Source organism: Puma concolor, chromosome E2, assembly GCF_028749965.1.
Source record: "Puma concolor isolate L17-30 chromosome E2, mPumCon1.1.hap2, whole genome shotgun sequence".
NCBI lineage: Eukaryota > Metazoa > Chordata > Mammalia > Carnivora > Felidae > Puma > Puma concolor.
The window spans coordinates 13,235,926-13,251,039 of record NC_141681.1 but is presented as its reverse complement, the minus strand read 5'-3'; the positions used below and the strand labels follow the sequence as shown (position 1 = coordinate 13,251,039).

General features: G+C 53.7%; 1 protein-coding gene across 1 annotated transcript in view; it reads right to left on the bottom strand.

The window, feature by feature from the left end:
* Positions 1-15,114, bottom strand: part of FA2H (fatty acid 2-hydroxylase) — a 53,970-nt gene that overhangs the window by 20,036 nt on the left and 18,820 nt on the right. The window contains exon 2 of the mRNA XM_025920802.2: positions 7,095-7,187. Coding sequence (XP_025776587.1) covers positions 7,095-7,187 — 93 coding nt within the window. The remainder of the gene's footprint in view (positions 1-7,094; positions 7,188-15,114) is intronic.

Genomic DNA, 15,114 nt, shown 5'->3' with positions numbered 1-15,114 from the left:
ACCGACTGAGCCACCCAGGCGCCCCTATCACCATCTATCTTGAATGAACCCCCTGGATTTTATATGTTCCATTTTTGCATGTTACACACAACACTCTATGCCTGTACACTTAGTTCAGACTTAGCTACCTTAGACAATGAACGTTTCTAGCTATATATAACACAAGGGTATGGCCAGGCAGGCCTCTCTCTCAGCCTAGCAGTGGTTTGGGCAAATTTTTGCCTGTTGATCCATTTTGCCCTTATTTCATAAAGTGAGTAGAAAACAGCATAGGATTTATAAGCTTAATTCAGTTGAGACACAGGAAGAATGTCTAGGTGAGCAGCAAGCTGGGAATCTAGCCTGAATCTTATACCCAATTGCAAAGGGAACAGAACAAAAGGACAGAGCAGGTGTGGAGAGCTGGTTGTTTACAGGTGGGGTAGATAGGGCCAGCTCCCTCAGCCCCCCCCCCCCCCCCCAACATGGGCATCTCTTGTTTGATGTCCTGTGGCCCACCTGGTCTTTGGACATGACTTTGGTTCCTTCCTGGGTAGGCCAGTGGGCACTGGCCATGTACGAATGGAAGACTTGCTATCTAGAGTTGGTCACAAGGCTGCCTCCGACCTGATCACTGGCCTTGGAGGACCTCAAACCTGGCTCCATGTCTTGCCCACAGTACATTTCTGTGAGGGAGCCCTCCTTGGTGCCAGGGAGGGCCATGTCACTCTGGGGGCTGAGGCACTGCCCTGAAAGAATCCCAAGGAGGCTCACTTTCCCCTCTGCAAACATCCCCCTCAGTCCTCAATAGCCAACACCTATATTTCCACTACTGGAGCATTAGCCACTATTCCAGGGGAAGTAAAGCGAGCCTTCCATGCAAGTATAGAAATCCAGGCCCACTGCCCTCCTCCCCATTTTATGGGTAAGGGCATTGTGGCCCAGAGGGTACAAGTGACTCTTGAGATGGGACTGGTTGGTCCTGGGGCAGGGGTGACCCCGCCACCCCCCCTTCCCTCCACACAATCTCCTAGGAGCTGGGACATTCACCATATGCTCAACCTTCAGTTAGATATACATGCACTGACAGGGTGTCTTTTCTCAATTCTCTTCCAGCCCCAATCCCTGCCCGAGAAAGTGTCAGCTGGATGCTAATGCGTCCAACGCTTCTCACTTACTGGGTCATTTCCAACATGGCAGCTGGCTGGGAACTGGTCTTGAGAAGGGAGGATGGTAGAGAGGAGAGCTCAGAATCCAGGGAGATGGGAAGGGTCTCAAAGTAAATTTCACTTCCTCTTCTCCCTGGCTGAGGGCCCTTAATCCTCCCATACAAATGGCTCTCTTCCTTCCCCTTCCAAGCTGGCCCCAGGTCCTGGCCCCTCCCCACCTCTATGTCCTGGGGCTCTGCGAAACAAGGAACTGCAAGGAAAAAGATCTGCAGCCTTTGTCTGGTCCTGAGTGGGGAAAGGAGGGGGGAACAGACCACTGACCACACTTCCAGTTCCCAGGCATCTGGGGGTTTCCATAGCAACCTTCTCAATAACAAATCCTCCTTTTTCAAATGCGGAACCTGATGCTCAGAGACAGCAAGTCATTCACTCAGGGGTGCCCAGCTAAAACTGACAGCATGGGTGAGGGTGAGGATGTATCCAGAAACTGTTTGTTGGGGAGGGGGGTGGTCATTTAATGAACTCAAAAATCCTGAGCTACAGGCTGGGCCCCGGAAAACACATGTAAATCGGGATAAATTTGGCCCAGAGTCCTACGCCCCTCCCCCACCCGGCTCTGCCCTTGACCCAAGGGTGGGGGAGGGCTCTCCCGGGCTATGTCTGGAATGCAGCTGCAGCAAGGCCTGCAGGGGGAAAGGGCAGCCTGCTGCCCAGAGGGAGCCTGGAAGGGTTTGCATGCTGCCAGGGTTGGAAGGGAGTCTTCTCTGCTCCCCGGGTCCCCCTCCCCCCAGGCAGCACAGGGGTCTGCTGGCACAGAACTCTTCTGAGGGCCAGCCCCAGCTCAGGAGTGGCAAACTGGGAATCTGCTCTTCCCCGGACAGGGCACGTGTGGGGAAAGGGGACGGCAGCTCTGTGCCAGCAGCTCCTCCCACCTCTGCAGCCATAACCTAAGGCAATTGTTTAAAGAAATGTCCACCCCAACCGCAGAGCTGCTGAGCTCATAGCTCCAGGGATGGCTTCTGAGCCAGAAAGGTGGGGGATGGGCTTCTAACCAGCAGTGGCCAGTGGGGAGGGGAGTGAGGGCTAGAAGCTCTACAAGAATCCTGGCCACTGTTCCTTTATCCTTGTCACAGGTCCCCTGGGCTCAGACTTCATGTCCGTTATCCTACATAAGTTGCGATTTTGAGAACTGGAGCCTGACATGGTCCCATTTTACAGGTGAGGAGACTGAGGTCAGATGCTCAGTGGTATATGCTGCAGGGGGGACGTGCACCCAAGCCAGCGCAGCTCCAGAGCCCGAGGTCTCAAAGGGCCAGGAGGCCTCCTATCAGCTGGCTAGGCGCTGCGGTGACTGTGAATTCGCCAGCACAGAGGCTTTGAGGGTCCCACAGGAGGCCTTACGGGGTGGCTGGAGGCCTGTCCTGTACAGTCTAACTGGGGGTTCCCAGCTGGACAAGCTCAAACCCACAAAGGCAGTTCTGGACCACCCACCTCCACCCTATACCCCGGGGGAAGTGGTGGCCTTCCCCCATGAGGGTTCAGAGATGAGAGTGGTTGGGGAGCAGGAGGTGAGGGCCAGACCCCAGGGAGAGAGGTTTGGCCATGTCATACAGAAAGCCAATGGGAACTCAATCCTCAAGGCTGAAGAACCCAGAGGGGACCTGCCCTGCCCCCCTACCCCATCCCAAAGCGAGGTGGGCTCTTCTTTAACCCTTTCTATACCCTTTCCTACACTCTGGGCAGCCTGGCTTTCTTGACACCTACCCTGGGGAGGGTCAAGGTGAGACAGGAGGCCCAAGGAGACCCAAGGTGACCAGGGGACAGAATGCTAGGAGGTGAGCCAGGCCTGCACCCACAGTGTTGAGGTTGACCCTTCCCCAGATGTGGACTGGCCAAGGGGCCCTTGTCTGATCCAGGGGCTATTCTCCCCAGTTCTCAGTGACATATCCGGGTGTGCTGAAAAGCTAAACCCATGCAGCCAACGTCAACATCTTTGTAGGCGCAGGGGAACCCCGGAGCAGCCCCTGATGCCGAGGGTCATGTGTGTGGGGACGTGTGTATAGACCTAGGGTTAGAGAGCTTCCCAGTGCTTATTGCTTCGTGACACACCTGGATGGATGGTTCTACCGGTTTCTTAGGGGAAGAGAGTGGGCCTCACCCCCTGGTAGCCTGTGGAGCTAGAGCACTTCTGGCTCAGCTCAAGGCAAGATGGGAAGGAAGACTATACCTCAGCCTCCGCCCTCCCTTCTGCCCTCCCCTCCCCCAGTACAGGCCTCAGGGTCTTATTCGTGGCCAGCTGTCAGGGTGGAAGGGGCCCAGGACACATGGAAGGAACAGGTCAGGGGAGGGGGCTCAACAGCCCTGTGGTTACAGGCAGGGCCACTGAGCCAACCAGCAGAGTCACTTGGGACAGGAGCCCTCAGCTCTTCCTGATTAGTAAAACCAGGATCATTTTTTTTTTAAGTTTGTTTTGAAAGAGAGAGGAAAAAAGACAGAGAGAGAGAGAGAGAGAGAGACAGCATGAGCAGGGGAGGGACAGTCAGAAAGACAGAATCCCAAGCAGGCTCTAGTCAGCACAGAGCCCAACACAGGGCTCGAACCCATGAACCATGAGATCATGACCTGAGCTGAAATCAAGAGCCAGAGCTTACCTGACTGAGCTACCCAGGTGCTCCAAAGCAGGATTATTGTAATCCTTATCTTGTCCTGGTGTTCAAATGATTGGATCAGACAATAGACAATGTATATAAAGTGCTCAGCCCCGCATCTGGCACTTGGTAAGACCTCAATGAAAGAAGCGTTAATTCAGGGCTAACTCCGCTTCCCCGGGGGGATCTGGGCTGGGAACTTTTGCAAACCCCTCGAATCCCTCCAGTTCTGATTCTTGGGAGGCTGGCCCCCAAAGTGGGGAGGGTGGAGGAGGCTGGGGGTGCAGAGAGACTGAAATGGACACAGTCGAGCGGTGAAAAGAGGCAGTGGAACAAATAGGACAGGTGCATCTAGAAGCCAGGAGCAGTGGGCGGCTCCGGCCACCTATACGGAGACAAGCTCCAGGCTGGCTGGGTTCCAGAACACGGGGAGAGACATGCAGGGGCTAGTGTAGGGTGAGGAGCTACAGTGTGGTTTCTCATCCCACAAGGAAGCTGGGCATGACTGAGTGATCCAGTGAATGATTTAGAAATTGTTCCAGTAAAATCCCATACAGAGCCTGAAAGTCAGCCGATATTGCACCTGTAAGCAGGGCGAGGCACCCTGGGCTTGCTTCCTGGCCCTTTCAGAACCTTCCGCCCTTTGCCCAGGTACCCCCACCTCAGTTTCCTCTCACTCTTTCCAGAACAGCCCACTCTGTCCTCCAGCTTCCAGGCCCTTCCTTAGCAGCCCCCCAGAGGGCCTCCCTTGAACACAAAACACGAAGGGTTAACTTTGGCAAGTCCTGCCCTAAGAGCGGTGTCCAAGTCCCCGCCAGGCCCGGGACCCCGGCTGAGTCAAAGCTACTGCCCTGTTGGTCTCTCAAGGTCCAGACCCAACAGACGCCCCCAAGCCCCTGGCCTGGGGCAGAAACAGGTATAGGGTCTAAATCAGACCAGGGGCTTAAGGGCTCGCCCAGCCTCTCCACTCCCCCAAAGGGACTGGGATTGAACCTGTGGTAGACGAATGCAAAAATAAGGAAAAGCGGGGCACCTGGTTCAGTCAGATGAGCGTCCGACTCTTGATGTCAGCTCAGGTCATGATCCGACCTGGTTCGTGAGATTAAGCCCCGGGTGGGGCTCTGCAGTGACAACGCTGAGCCTGCCTGGGATTCTCTCTCTCCCTCTCTCTCTCTCTGCCCCTCCTCAGCTCACGTTCTCTTTTTCTTTCTCTCTCTCTCAAAATAAATAAATAAACTTTAAAAAAAAAATAAGAAAAAGCAAGCCAGGCACTGTTCACTCTCCCTGGGAAGCCCAGCTCTCCAGGCTGACCCCCACTGCTCCCAGTGGGGCTGGGGGTCCCTTCCCAGGGCAGGTCTCCAAGCCCTCTCTCAGCCGGAGACACAGGAGGAGGGGGGAGGAGGAAGAGAGAAAGTGTGTGAAAGAATGACGGAGGGGCAGGGAAGGTGAGTCAGGCTGGGCTGCCAGGCCCTGGGAGGGGAGGAGGAGGAGGGAGGCCTCTCTTCCACTCTGGTGGGGAGCGGGGCTGGTGGGGACCGGGGCACGGGGCACATGGAGGAACAGGACTTGATTTCCCCTCCCCCTGCCACATACAGTGACACGGCTGGAGTCAGCCTTGAACCTGCAGCCTGGGGAGACTGAGAGGACCCTGCCCCAGGGCAGGGCTGGCAACACAAGATCCCCTTGTCCCCTGGAGTGCCGGGGTGGCCCAGTCTGTTAAGCGTCAGACTTTGCCTTGGGTTGTGTGTTCATGGTTCGGTTCGTGAGTTTGAGCCTGCGTTGGGCTCTGTGCTGACAGTGTGGAGCCTGCTTGGTGGGGCGGGGGACTCTTCCTCTCTCTGCCCATCCCCGGCTCTCGCTCGCGTGCTCTCTCTTCAAATAAATAAATAAACTTAAAAAAAAAAAAAAAAAAGAATCCCCTTGTCCCCAGCCAGCCTCCCTTGACAGTCCCCTCCCTTCCAGGATCATTCTCTCTGATTCTCTCTTGCCCCGGCGCCACAGGGCTGCCCACATCCATCCAGTCCTGGTCGGCTCTCTCTTTATTGCCTTTCCTACACTCAACCCTCCAGGCCAAGCTCACGGGCCCCAAGCATCCTTCTTCGCTGCTCCTTTCCAGACCACCCGGCTGCTGAGCCCTGAGCTGGACACCCGCAGCTCACTCTCTGGGCCTGCCCTCATCCCCACACCCTCCCCCCACTTCAGCTGCTCCTGTTTTTCCAGGATGAGGCCCTGACGCCACCGCTTCCGGGGTCCCTGTCCCATTCAAGCTGGCTGTCTCCCCATCCATCCTACCCATGTGCAGAACAAGTCCAAGCCCCCAAAACTTCCAGAGAAGACACCCAAGGGGCGTCTTTGCCATGGGCTGAGGGGCTCCTCTAGAGGCAGTGGCAGTTCCCATGTGACAGATGCTGTCTCCGGGTTCCCGGGGTCCTTCCTGAAAGGGGCCCAGGAAACAAGCAGCTTTGTGGATCCTCCCCACCTCTGGCCACCTGTGTTCTCTGGGTGTGCTTCTCACATCTCCCCAAGTTGTAATAACTGTTGGCCGGGATGCTCGGTCCTCCCCAGCAGGTTGTGTGCTCCTTGGGGGCGGGGGCCTGTCCTGTTGTCTCCTGACCCTGGTGTCCAGCACAGGTAAGGGACATTCATGGATGTGCACGGTGGTGTCTATTCCAGGCTCGGGACAGTTCCACAACCCAGGTTGGAGGGAAATGGCGCTCAAGTCTGGTTCCCCCCAGATCTCCCAGGTGATACAGCTTCTACCCCTGTTCCACTGAATGACCTCACTTCCTCTGTGACCCGTCAGCTCATCCAGGATTCCTCAAACCAGCATGCGTGACCCGCTTCATCACAGCAGGAGAGGTCAGGTGCCACAGATGGATGTTGTCAATGGTGCCAGCTGTCTCCCCCGGGGCCTCAAGGCTCCCCCCTCCCCTCACCCCTCCCCTGTACGGCCGGTGACCCCTGAGAGTGATTATTAGCGCCTGGGGGCAGCTCTGCCCTGCAGGCCGGTCAAGCTGGGTTTGTCTGGACCTTCTGAACTTGTCATTGTGTTCTTCTCAGCCCCAGGCTCTGTGGGAGACCACCCTCTGGGGTGTTTGGTCGGAAGAACCCCCGTGTGCGCAGTTTCCCCACACCCACCACCTCAGCTCTGGTTTGCTTTCGCGCTATGAATGTCTGCTTCCCCATCTCAACCCTCCTGGGAGGATGTCACAAACACGCACAGCCTCTGGCTCCACACACTCCCGCCTCGGCCCCAGGAGCCCCGGATCATCTCCCAGCCCTGCCCTCTGCCAGCTACCTTGTCCCAGTCCACCACTTTGAACTTTGGCTCCATCAAAGGGTCTGTCTTCTGAGTGTTCACAGAGGCCACAGTCCCATTCTCCACGGAGCCCTGGGGAGAGAAGATACAGGTGGTTATCTATGGTGCTGGGGTGGGAGTGGGGGGAAGGGAGCAGGGAGCCAGCCCAAGGTGAGGCAGCCCACAGTGACGAGAGCCTCTTGCTGGGGCAGGGTGGGCGGAAATCAAGGACACCGAGTGCATCTGAAAATAGGTAGACGCTACTTGTGTCGTTCTCCGCACTTTTCTCCTCCTTTTAAAAAATAATTTCTGTAAGAACAAGAGGCAGAAAGGTATGGGAGAGAAAAAAAGCTGGCAGAGAGTCCGTAGGAAGTTAGAGCCATCAGTGGGTATGCTGTGGGCAAGGGAGTCCCTGCCAGCCTCTCTCTCTCTAGGTCCCTAGCAGGTGTCAGGCAGAGGGAGGCACAGGGTGGCACCCTGGACACCTGGTAGGCTCACTGTGCCGTTCCAGTGACCACCGCACCTCCCTCCCTTCCCAGGAATTGCAGAGCCCATGGGTCACAGGCTGGGGCAGCTAGGTCCACATGCCCATAAGAAATGCAGCCCAGAAAAGAAGACAGTCCCTCTAGGAGCTCCCATGTGTGGGTCAGCAGCTGTACATGGGGCAGAACTGGCAGAGAGGTGCCCAGATGGGCTCAAGGTGAAATCGAAGTCACAGAGAAGCCAAGTCAGAAGGAAATGGAATTGTGGAATGTCACATGGCTGCAGCTGGCCCTGACGTCATGGGGTGGTGGTGAGGAGGCTGGGGAGGGCAGGAGAGAGGTGGGGAGAGCAATGCCACTGGGAGGCCTGCCCTCAGATGCCCCGTGACTAAAGCATACTGTGGTGCTGGTGACCGTGGTGGGGACCCCGGAAGCAGGATACTTGGCAAGGACTGAGGAACCGAAGCAGCCCTCTGGGGTTTCTATTGGCACAATTCTTCCGTTTTTGCTTCCAAACGAACCAAGAGAAACTGGGGGTGACAGCGAAGCTGGCATTCTCCAGGGAAACCCATATCAACCCTGTAAAAGTAGACTTCTGTGGTCCTGTCTTGGGGTGGATATGTCAGTGTTTTTAGTCTGGGTCACCGTACTGATACCTGAATTCTTTTCTTTTCTTTTCTTTTCTTTTCTTTTCTTTTCTTTTCTTTTCTTTTCTTTTCTTTTCTTTTCTTTTTTCTTTTCTTTTCTTTTTCTTTTCTCTTTTCTCTTTTCTTTTCTCTTTATTTCTCCCTTCCTTTCTTTGCTTTCCTTCCTTCCTTCAATGTTTTTAAAGTTTATTTATTTATTTATTTAGAGAGAGCACATGCAGTGGTGGGGCAGAGAGAGAGGGAGAGAGAGAGAATCCCAAGCAGGCTCTGCACGGTCAGCACAGAGCCGGATGCGGGGCTTGAACTCATGAACTGTGACATCATGACCTGAGCCAAAATCAGGAGTCAGATGCCTAACCAACTGAGCCACCCAGGCTCCCCTTGAATTCTTAGAAAAGGATCGTGGGGCACCTGGGTGGTTCAGTTGGTTGAGCGTCTGACTTCGGCTCAGGTCATGATCTCACGGTTTGTGAGTTTGAGCCCCCCATTGGGCTCTGTGCTGAGTGTGCAGAGCCTGCTTCATATCCTCTGTCTCCCTCTCTCCCTGCCCCTCCCCCACTTGCTCTCTCTTAAAAATAAACATTAAAAAATTATAAAAAAGGATCTCGAATGACCTCTTAAGGTCAAGGAAGAGTGGATTTCATAGCATATTGTACAATGAAATTCCCTAAATATCCAATACAAATGTCACATAATAAACTCGTCCCTTCTAGTTCTGTTCTACCCTCAAAATACTCTGGAGCACCCCCAGTCACTGAGCTATTGATTCTCCCTTCCTCCTGATAGTTATTTTCTCCGGGGCACCCCAAATCATTTCTTAAAAATTTTTTTTAACATTTGCTTATTTTTGAGACAGAGAGAGACAGAGTATGAACGGGGGAGGGGCAGAGAGAGAGGGAGACACAGAATCGGAAGCAGGCTCCAGGCTCTGAGCCATCAGCCCAGAGCCTGACGCGGGGCTCGAACTCACGGACCGCAAGATCGTGACCTGAGCTGAAGTGGGACGCTCAACCGACTGAGCCATCCAGGCACCCCCCAAATCCTTTCTTAAATTGTGTAATCTGACCCTTCTCTGCACCCCCACATCCACTCACTGCAACCCCATCGGTCCCTCTCAATGAAACAAAATGCTGGTCTTGGGGACCTGCCCGCCCATCCCAAACAGGGAAGGAGTCAGCACACGTATTATCATTTAATGTTTCTGTGCTACGCTTTTCACACATCCCTGAATGGCAGACACAAACCGGAAGCAGAAGAAAGGGCCATCCCCCTCACGGCCCTGGGCCGTGTCCAACCCGTGTTTCTGCTCACTCAAGTCTGGACTGCTTCCTGAGATTTCCAGTCCTTGGAAAAGTCTTCTTTCTGCCCAACTGGCTGCCTCCGATTTTCCAGGAGTCGCTCCTGGTTCCTTCCCTCTAGGACTGTGCACACTTTCTCCTTTTCACCTGCGAGGCTCACACCTATTTGAGGCTATGCAACACCCTAGCCCTCTGTCATCTGCTTTTCCTCAAGACCCTCTTAGCACATAACAGGGTCTCTCAGCGTAAGGATTGGCTGGCTGTTCCTCGTCTAAGGCAGATGTGATGGGGCCAGCACAGAACCCAGCAGCGTTCACGCCTCCCTGGTGTGGAACATGAGGGGGGCTGAGCTCCCGCCGGCCCTTGGGGACTGCCATCCGACGCACACACGTTCACTTAGCTTCCACCCCCCCCTTGAAGCCTTTTGTATGGACGTCTGCTGCTGGCATCGTGTGGAGAGCTGGTGTGGCTCGGGAGGTGGTTTGGACCGGCACACCTGTTCACTGGAGGGCCCCAAAAGATATGTGATGAGGGTTGGGATGCCCAGAAGAGCAATGAAGGAGACCAGCAGGCAGCAGAAAACAGAGAAAGCCTGAAAAGGAGACCTGCAAGGGGGAGTCTGCAGGGACCGGAAGCCCTGGCTCCTCATCAGCTTCCTCTTCGGAGCTGATGGTCTCAGCGCGGCACCACCGTGGCCCCTGCCTCTTCCCTCACATCTTTCCTCCCACGCGGCTCTCATCCACAGCCACCGTTTTCATGCATTCATCCAGCCACACACGTCTGAGCATCCATGATGTGCCTCAGCATCAGCCCAGAAGATTCCCCATCTCTATCTCTCTGACCCTGGCCCCACTCCTTGCCTCCGGAGAATGTTCCCAACTACCCACATTATGGTCTAACCCAAAGCCCTGCTGTCCCCTGTCCCCTCTGACACCACTTCCTAAAAGCGAACACAGTATCACCTCCTGTAAATCGGCTTATGGTTGACTTCCCTATATTTAAAATCTTTCCCCTGTATTTCCAAACTGCTCTGCTGTCACGCCCTTGGATTTAACTCTAATTTTCCCCTCTAGCCAGCATTTTCCTTCTTGAATGTCATCCTTCCAGGATGATGACAAAGGTGAATATTCACAAATGCTTCCTCTGTGCCCAGTCCTTTAATCTTCAAAATGACTGTATGAACAACTGTATCATCTCTTCATTTGCCAACTTTTTCTTATTTTTGTAAATATTTATTTATTTTTGAGAGAGAGAGAGAGAGAGAGAGAGAGCGCAGAGAGAGAAAGGGAGACAATTCCAAGCAGGCTCCACGTTGTCAGTGCAGAACCCGACGCGGGGCTCAACCCCCACACACCATTAGGTCACGACCTGAACCGAAATCAAGTCAGACGCTCAACAGACTGAGTCACTCAGGCGCCTCTCATCTGTCAATTAAAAAAAAAAAAATACTGTCCATGTGTCCCCCCTGCCTCAGTTGGTACTTATAATTTCCTGCCTCTTGCTTGGGCAACGGATTTGTGCAATGGATCCCAATAGGGCAGGATACATTTCCTCTTTCTTACGGTGCCTAGGATGGGCTTCTGGAAATATTAGGTGCTCCACTCATTATTTCTTGAATGAACCACGTTTCAATGTTCTTTGCGAAACGGCCAGGGTTCCCTGAGGGTCAGGCAGTAGGGGGGGCGTGGCCGCCGGGGGCGTGGCCGTCGGGGGCGTGGCTGCTGGGTATAAAGTCCTGAGGCTCCACAGGGCTACTGCTTCTGAGAATGTAAAATGAACCTTCTTAGATGAGACAAGTGGCCCGGGGCACTGAGCACACCTTCTTAAGATGCCACTCTGGATAGGGCAGTGCCCAGATACAAGGGTCAAAATTACAATAATCTGAGCCATATATTCTTGGCGCTCTTTGGCCAAGTACACGTGTTAAGCAGAATTAAAAGTGAGTCAGACTTACACAGGAGTGCTAGCATTTTATTTTGCCAAATAAAAATATTTTTTAGGGGTACCTGGGTGGCTCAGTCTGTTAAGCATCCGACTTTAGCTCAGGGCATGATCTCAGAGTTCGTGAGTTCAAGCCCAGCATTGGGCTCTGTGCTGTCAGTGCAGAGCCTGCTTTGGATCCTCTGTCCCCTGTCTCTCTGCCCCTACCCCGCTCTCTCTCTTTCTCTCTCTCTGTCTTAAAAATAAACATTAAAAAAAATTTTTTAAGTACCATCAGCAGCATTTCATAAATGAATGAAAATTTCAACACCAAATAGGTAGGAAACACATACTTTCAGAATGAAAGACAGTTCTTCCTAAGGAAGGACATTTGGCAACTTTATGTTTACTTTTTTTTAAAGGGACCTATTTATAAATATTTATTAATGCAGAAAAATTACAACCTAAAATTTTGTTTTGTGAGAACTAATTGTGCATAATTATTTTCTTGACTCAAACTGGCCTGTGTGGGGCTCTCTCATCTACATGTGACAGGAAGTACAGTCAATGTCTACACGTTCCACTTCCAAGGTTTTCTTAAAAATTAGTAAAAACCCAGTTTCACAGACAGGTGTGTGGGCTTCCAATGGAAACAGAACTTTTACTTTTTTTTTTTTTTTCATTCAACTGGAAAAATCCTAGATGAAAATAGGGAAGTGGGAGAGAGCCACGCCCATGGCATGGCCAGCACGCGGCAGCTGGGGATTCCCTCGAGGGGCGCCTGGGTGGCTCTGTCGGTTGAGTGCCCAGCTCTTGATTTCGGCTCAGGTCATGATCCCAGGGTCATGGGAATAGGGCTCCATGCTGAACTTAGAGCCTGCTTAAGATTCTCACTCATTCTAATTCCCTCTCTCTCTCTCCCCCTCTCCTGTTTGCCTCTATCCCTGGTTTACATTCCCTCTCTAAAGTAAATAAAAAAAAAAAAAAAAGATGGGTCCCTTGAGCCCTGGATCAGGCCAGTGAAGGCTGGCACGGGGGGGGGGGGGGGGGGGACGGTGCGCTGCCCATGGAGGAGGAGGGCAAGAGGGAGGGAGGAAAGGGAGCAGGCACCCTTCTTCCTTTCCATCTCCTCCCTCCTTCTGGGATCCCAGCTTCCTCTCCACTGGAGAGTCCTGGAGCCGCCAGGTAGCAATGTCATGGGTGACATGCTCTCGGCAAATAAGTTCCAGACTGACCACGCATAAGCCAGGTGCTCTCTGGGTGGCCTCCTCAGGACCACACCCCTCCTTGGCAGACGCCCAGGTTATTAATCACAAGACTGTACACACCTCTGGTCCGGGAGGAGACTTCAAGGGGAGTCAGCACGCTGGAAGCACCAGGAGCAGATACACTTGGGGAGCAGGAAGTGTCCTCTAGCGTGTCTTTCGTTGACCATTTTTCTCGAGTCCAGCTGTGAGACTTCCAAGGCCTCAGCGCCTTTACACCCACAAACAGGACAAAGACCCTCCCGAAGAAGGGCTTCCACCCCCACTCTGGAGGCTGCTCCCATCTGACCCTGGGTGCGGGGGTTCCAGGAACGGGTCCTCCTGGGAGCCGCTGCCCCACACGCACTGGTCTGGGCCACATTTTCCAGCCTTCCATGCCCGGTGTTTATTTTATAGTTGAGCCGGGCTCACCCTTGAATTCCACAGGCAAACACCATCCATGAATCAGAAGTGTGTAAAGGTCGTTCCTGGGAACTAGGGTACAAGCTGAAGCGTTAAAAAATATTTTTTTAAAAAAGTTTCTTGGAAACTTCCACAATGCATTATTTAAAAGACTCTCCCGCTCCTGGAAGCAAGCCAGAGAGATCTTTAAAAACCGAAATGCGTCAGAGAGGGAAGAGCACGTGTGTTCTTTTCCAGTATTTGGAAACCGTTCTGCCTTTGGGCTGAACAAGTTTCAGTGTTTTGGTAAAGGAGGGGAGAAGTAGGTAGTCAGGCTCTCAGTGGCTTTTGTAAGAGTGGCCGGCGCAAGCCCGAACGAGTGTAGTTTGACAGGGGGTGTGCGGCCCATCTGTGGAAGGCGATAGCTTCCTCAGAGGGTCCGCCTGGAGGACACGGGTGGCTGTGGGGCAGCAAGAATGGAGTGGAACACCCACCTCCTCATCCTGGCATCCTTCCCCCCCTGTGAAGGGGGCAGGAGACACGGCTAGAGGCACTTTAATGGTCAGGTCCGAGGCTGTTTGAGAAGAGCCTGATGGCTGGAGCAGGGTGGTGCTCCAGTGGTGGTGAAAGCATCTCACTCTCCTGCATTTCCCCGTGACGGTCTCCCGAGCTAGAACATGAGCTCCATGAGGGCAGAGGTTCACTGTCTCGCTCACCCCTAGGTCCCCAGATGATGGCACAGGGTCAGCATTCGTGCTTGTGGGATGACACATTAATGCGTACATGGTGGCTTGCTGAGGCTCTAGGGGCCCAGGCCTGGAGAGGCCTCGGAAGCGTGGGCGGGGCAGGTGGAAAGAGAGCTCCCCGATGCTTTCCAAACCCTGTGTGTACTTAGCAAGAGATGGTCAGCGTGCTCGAGAATGGCCGACGTGATCGGCCGAGGAGACCCGGTAGGCAGGCCCCGCCCATTCTGAGGAGAGAAACTCTGAACGTATTGGGAGATATGGTGGCGGCGGCAGGAGGGCGTTTCCATCTCCTCAGATCCTCCAGCCCCTGTTCAAAGCCGCAAGGAGAGGAGCCGGTGGGACAGCAGTGCCAGCCCTAGCTTCTGCCAGGGCAATGCCAGTTCCTGGCTAATCAAGACGCATTATATCCAAGCCGCGGCTCTCCTCTCATGGAGAGTCCTGTGGACACAACTGCCCCTCCTGGGTTCTATCCTCCTCCGTCCTCTCTCACACTGAGTTCAGCAATCTCAGACCCCAACTCAGAGAGGACCCAGGAGTCACTCCTGTCGGCTCCCTAAGGTTCCAGCCAGTGCCTGCGACACCCGTCTCTCAGGGAGGTAGTCCCGGGGGGCAGCCTGGGGCCGGGGGAACAGTCTGGGGCCAGCCTCTAGTTCTAGAGGCTGCAGATTCACCTCTAGACTAAGGGGCATGGTTCTAGACCAGGCTCCATTGCCAACTTGCTATGCGACCTGAGGATCCTTCTCTAGCAACGAGAAACCGCTTAGGCCTGACAGGGCATCCCGAGTTCCTGCCCTGCCCTTAGAGGTTGGGCCGGTGACACCAATGAGTGAAGTGGGCAAAGTGTGGTTCGTAATACAGACTCATTTTGTTTGCATAAAAACATGTGGGAATATTCTTCACATCCACAGGGAAAAACGCTCACTCTCATTTTTAAAACATGAGGTGCCGAGACACAAACAAACAAAAAACAAAACCGTGAGGCACCTTTTTGCTAGAGATGAAAGAAACATGGGAAATGCAGCAGGAGCAGAAACCAAGGGTCATGGTCACTTGGTCTTGAATGGAGTGGACCTCAGGAAGCCTGAGGGGGTGCGCCCCACCGAAGGGGGAGCAGCCGTGACTCAGGTCCAGGTCAGGCGAGGAAGGAGCTGAGCGTTGCAGACCTCCCCGTTTCTAAGAAAAGCTGGAAAACTAGATATTTGTGTGAAATTTCCAGATTTTAAGATTTGTTTTGCATTTAAAACCAACAGACAAAGGATGTGGGCTAAACCGACCTGAGTG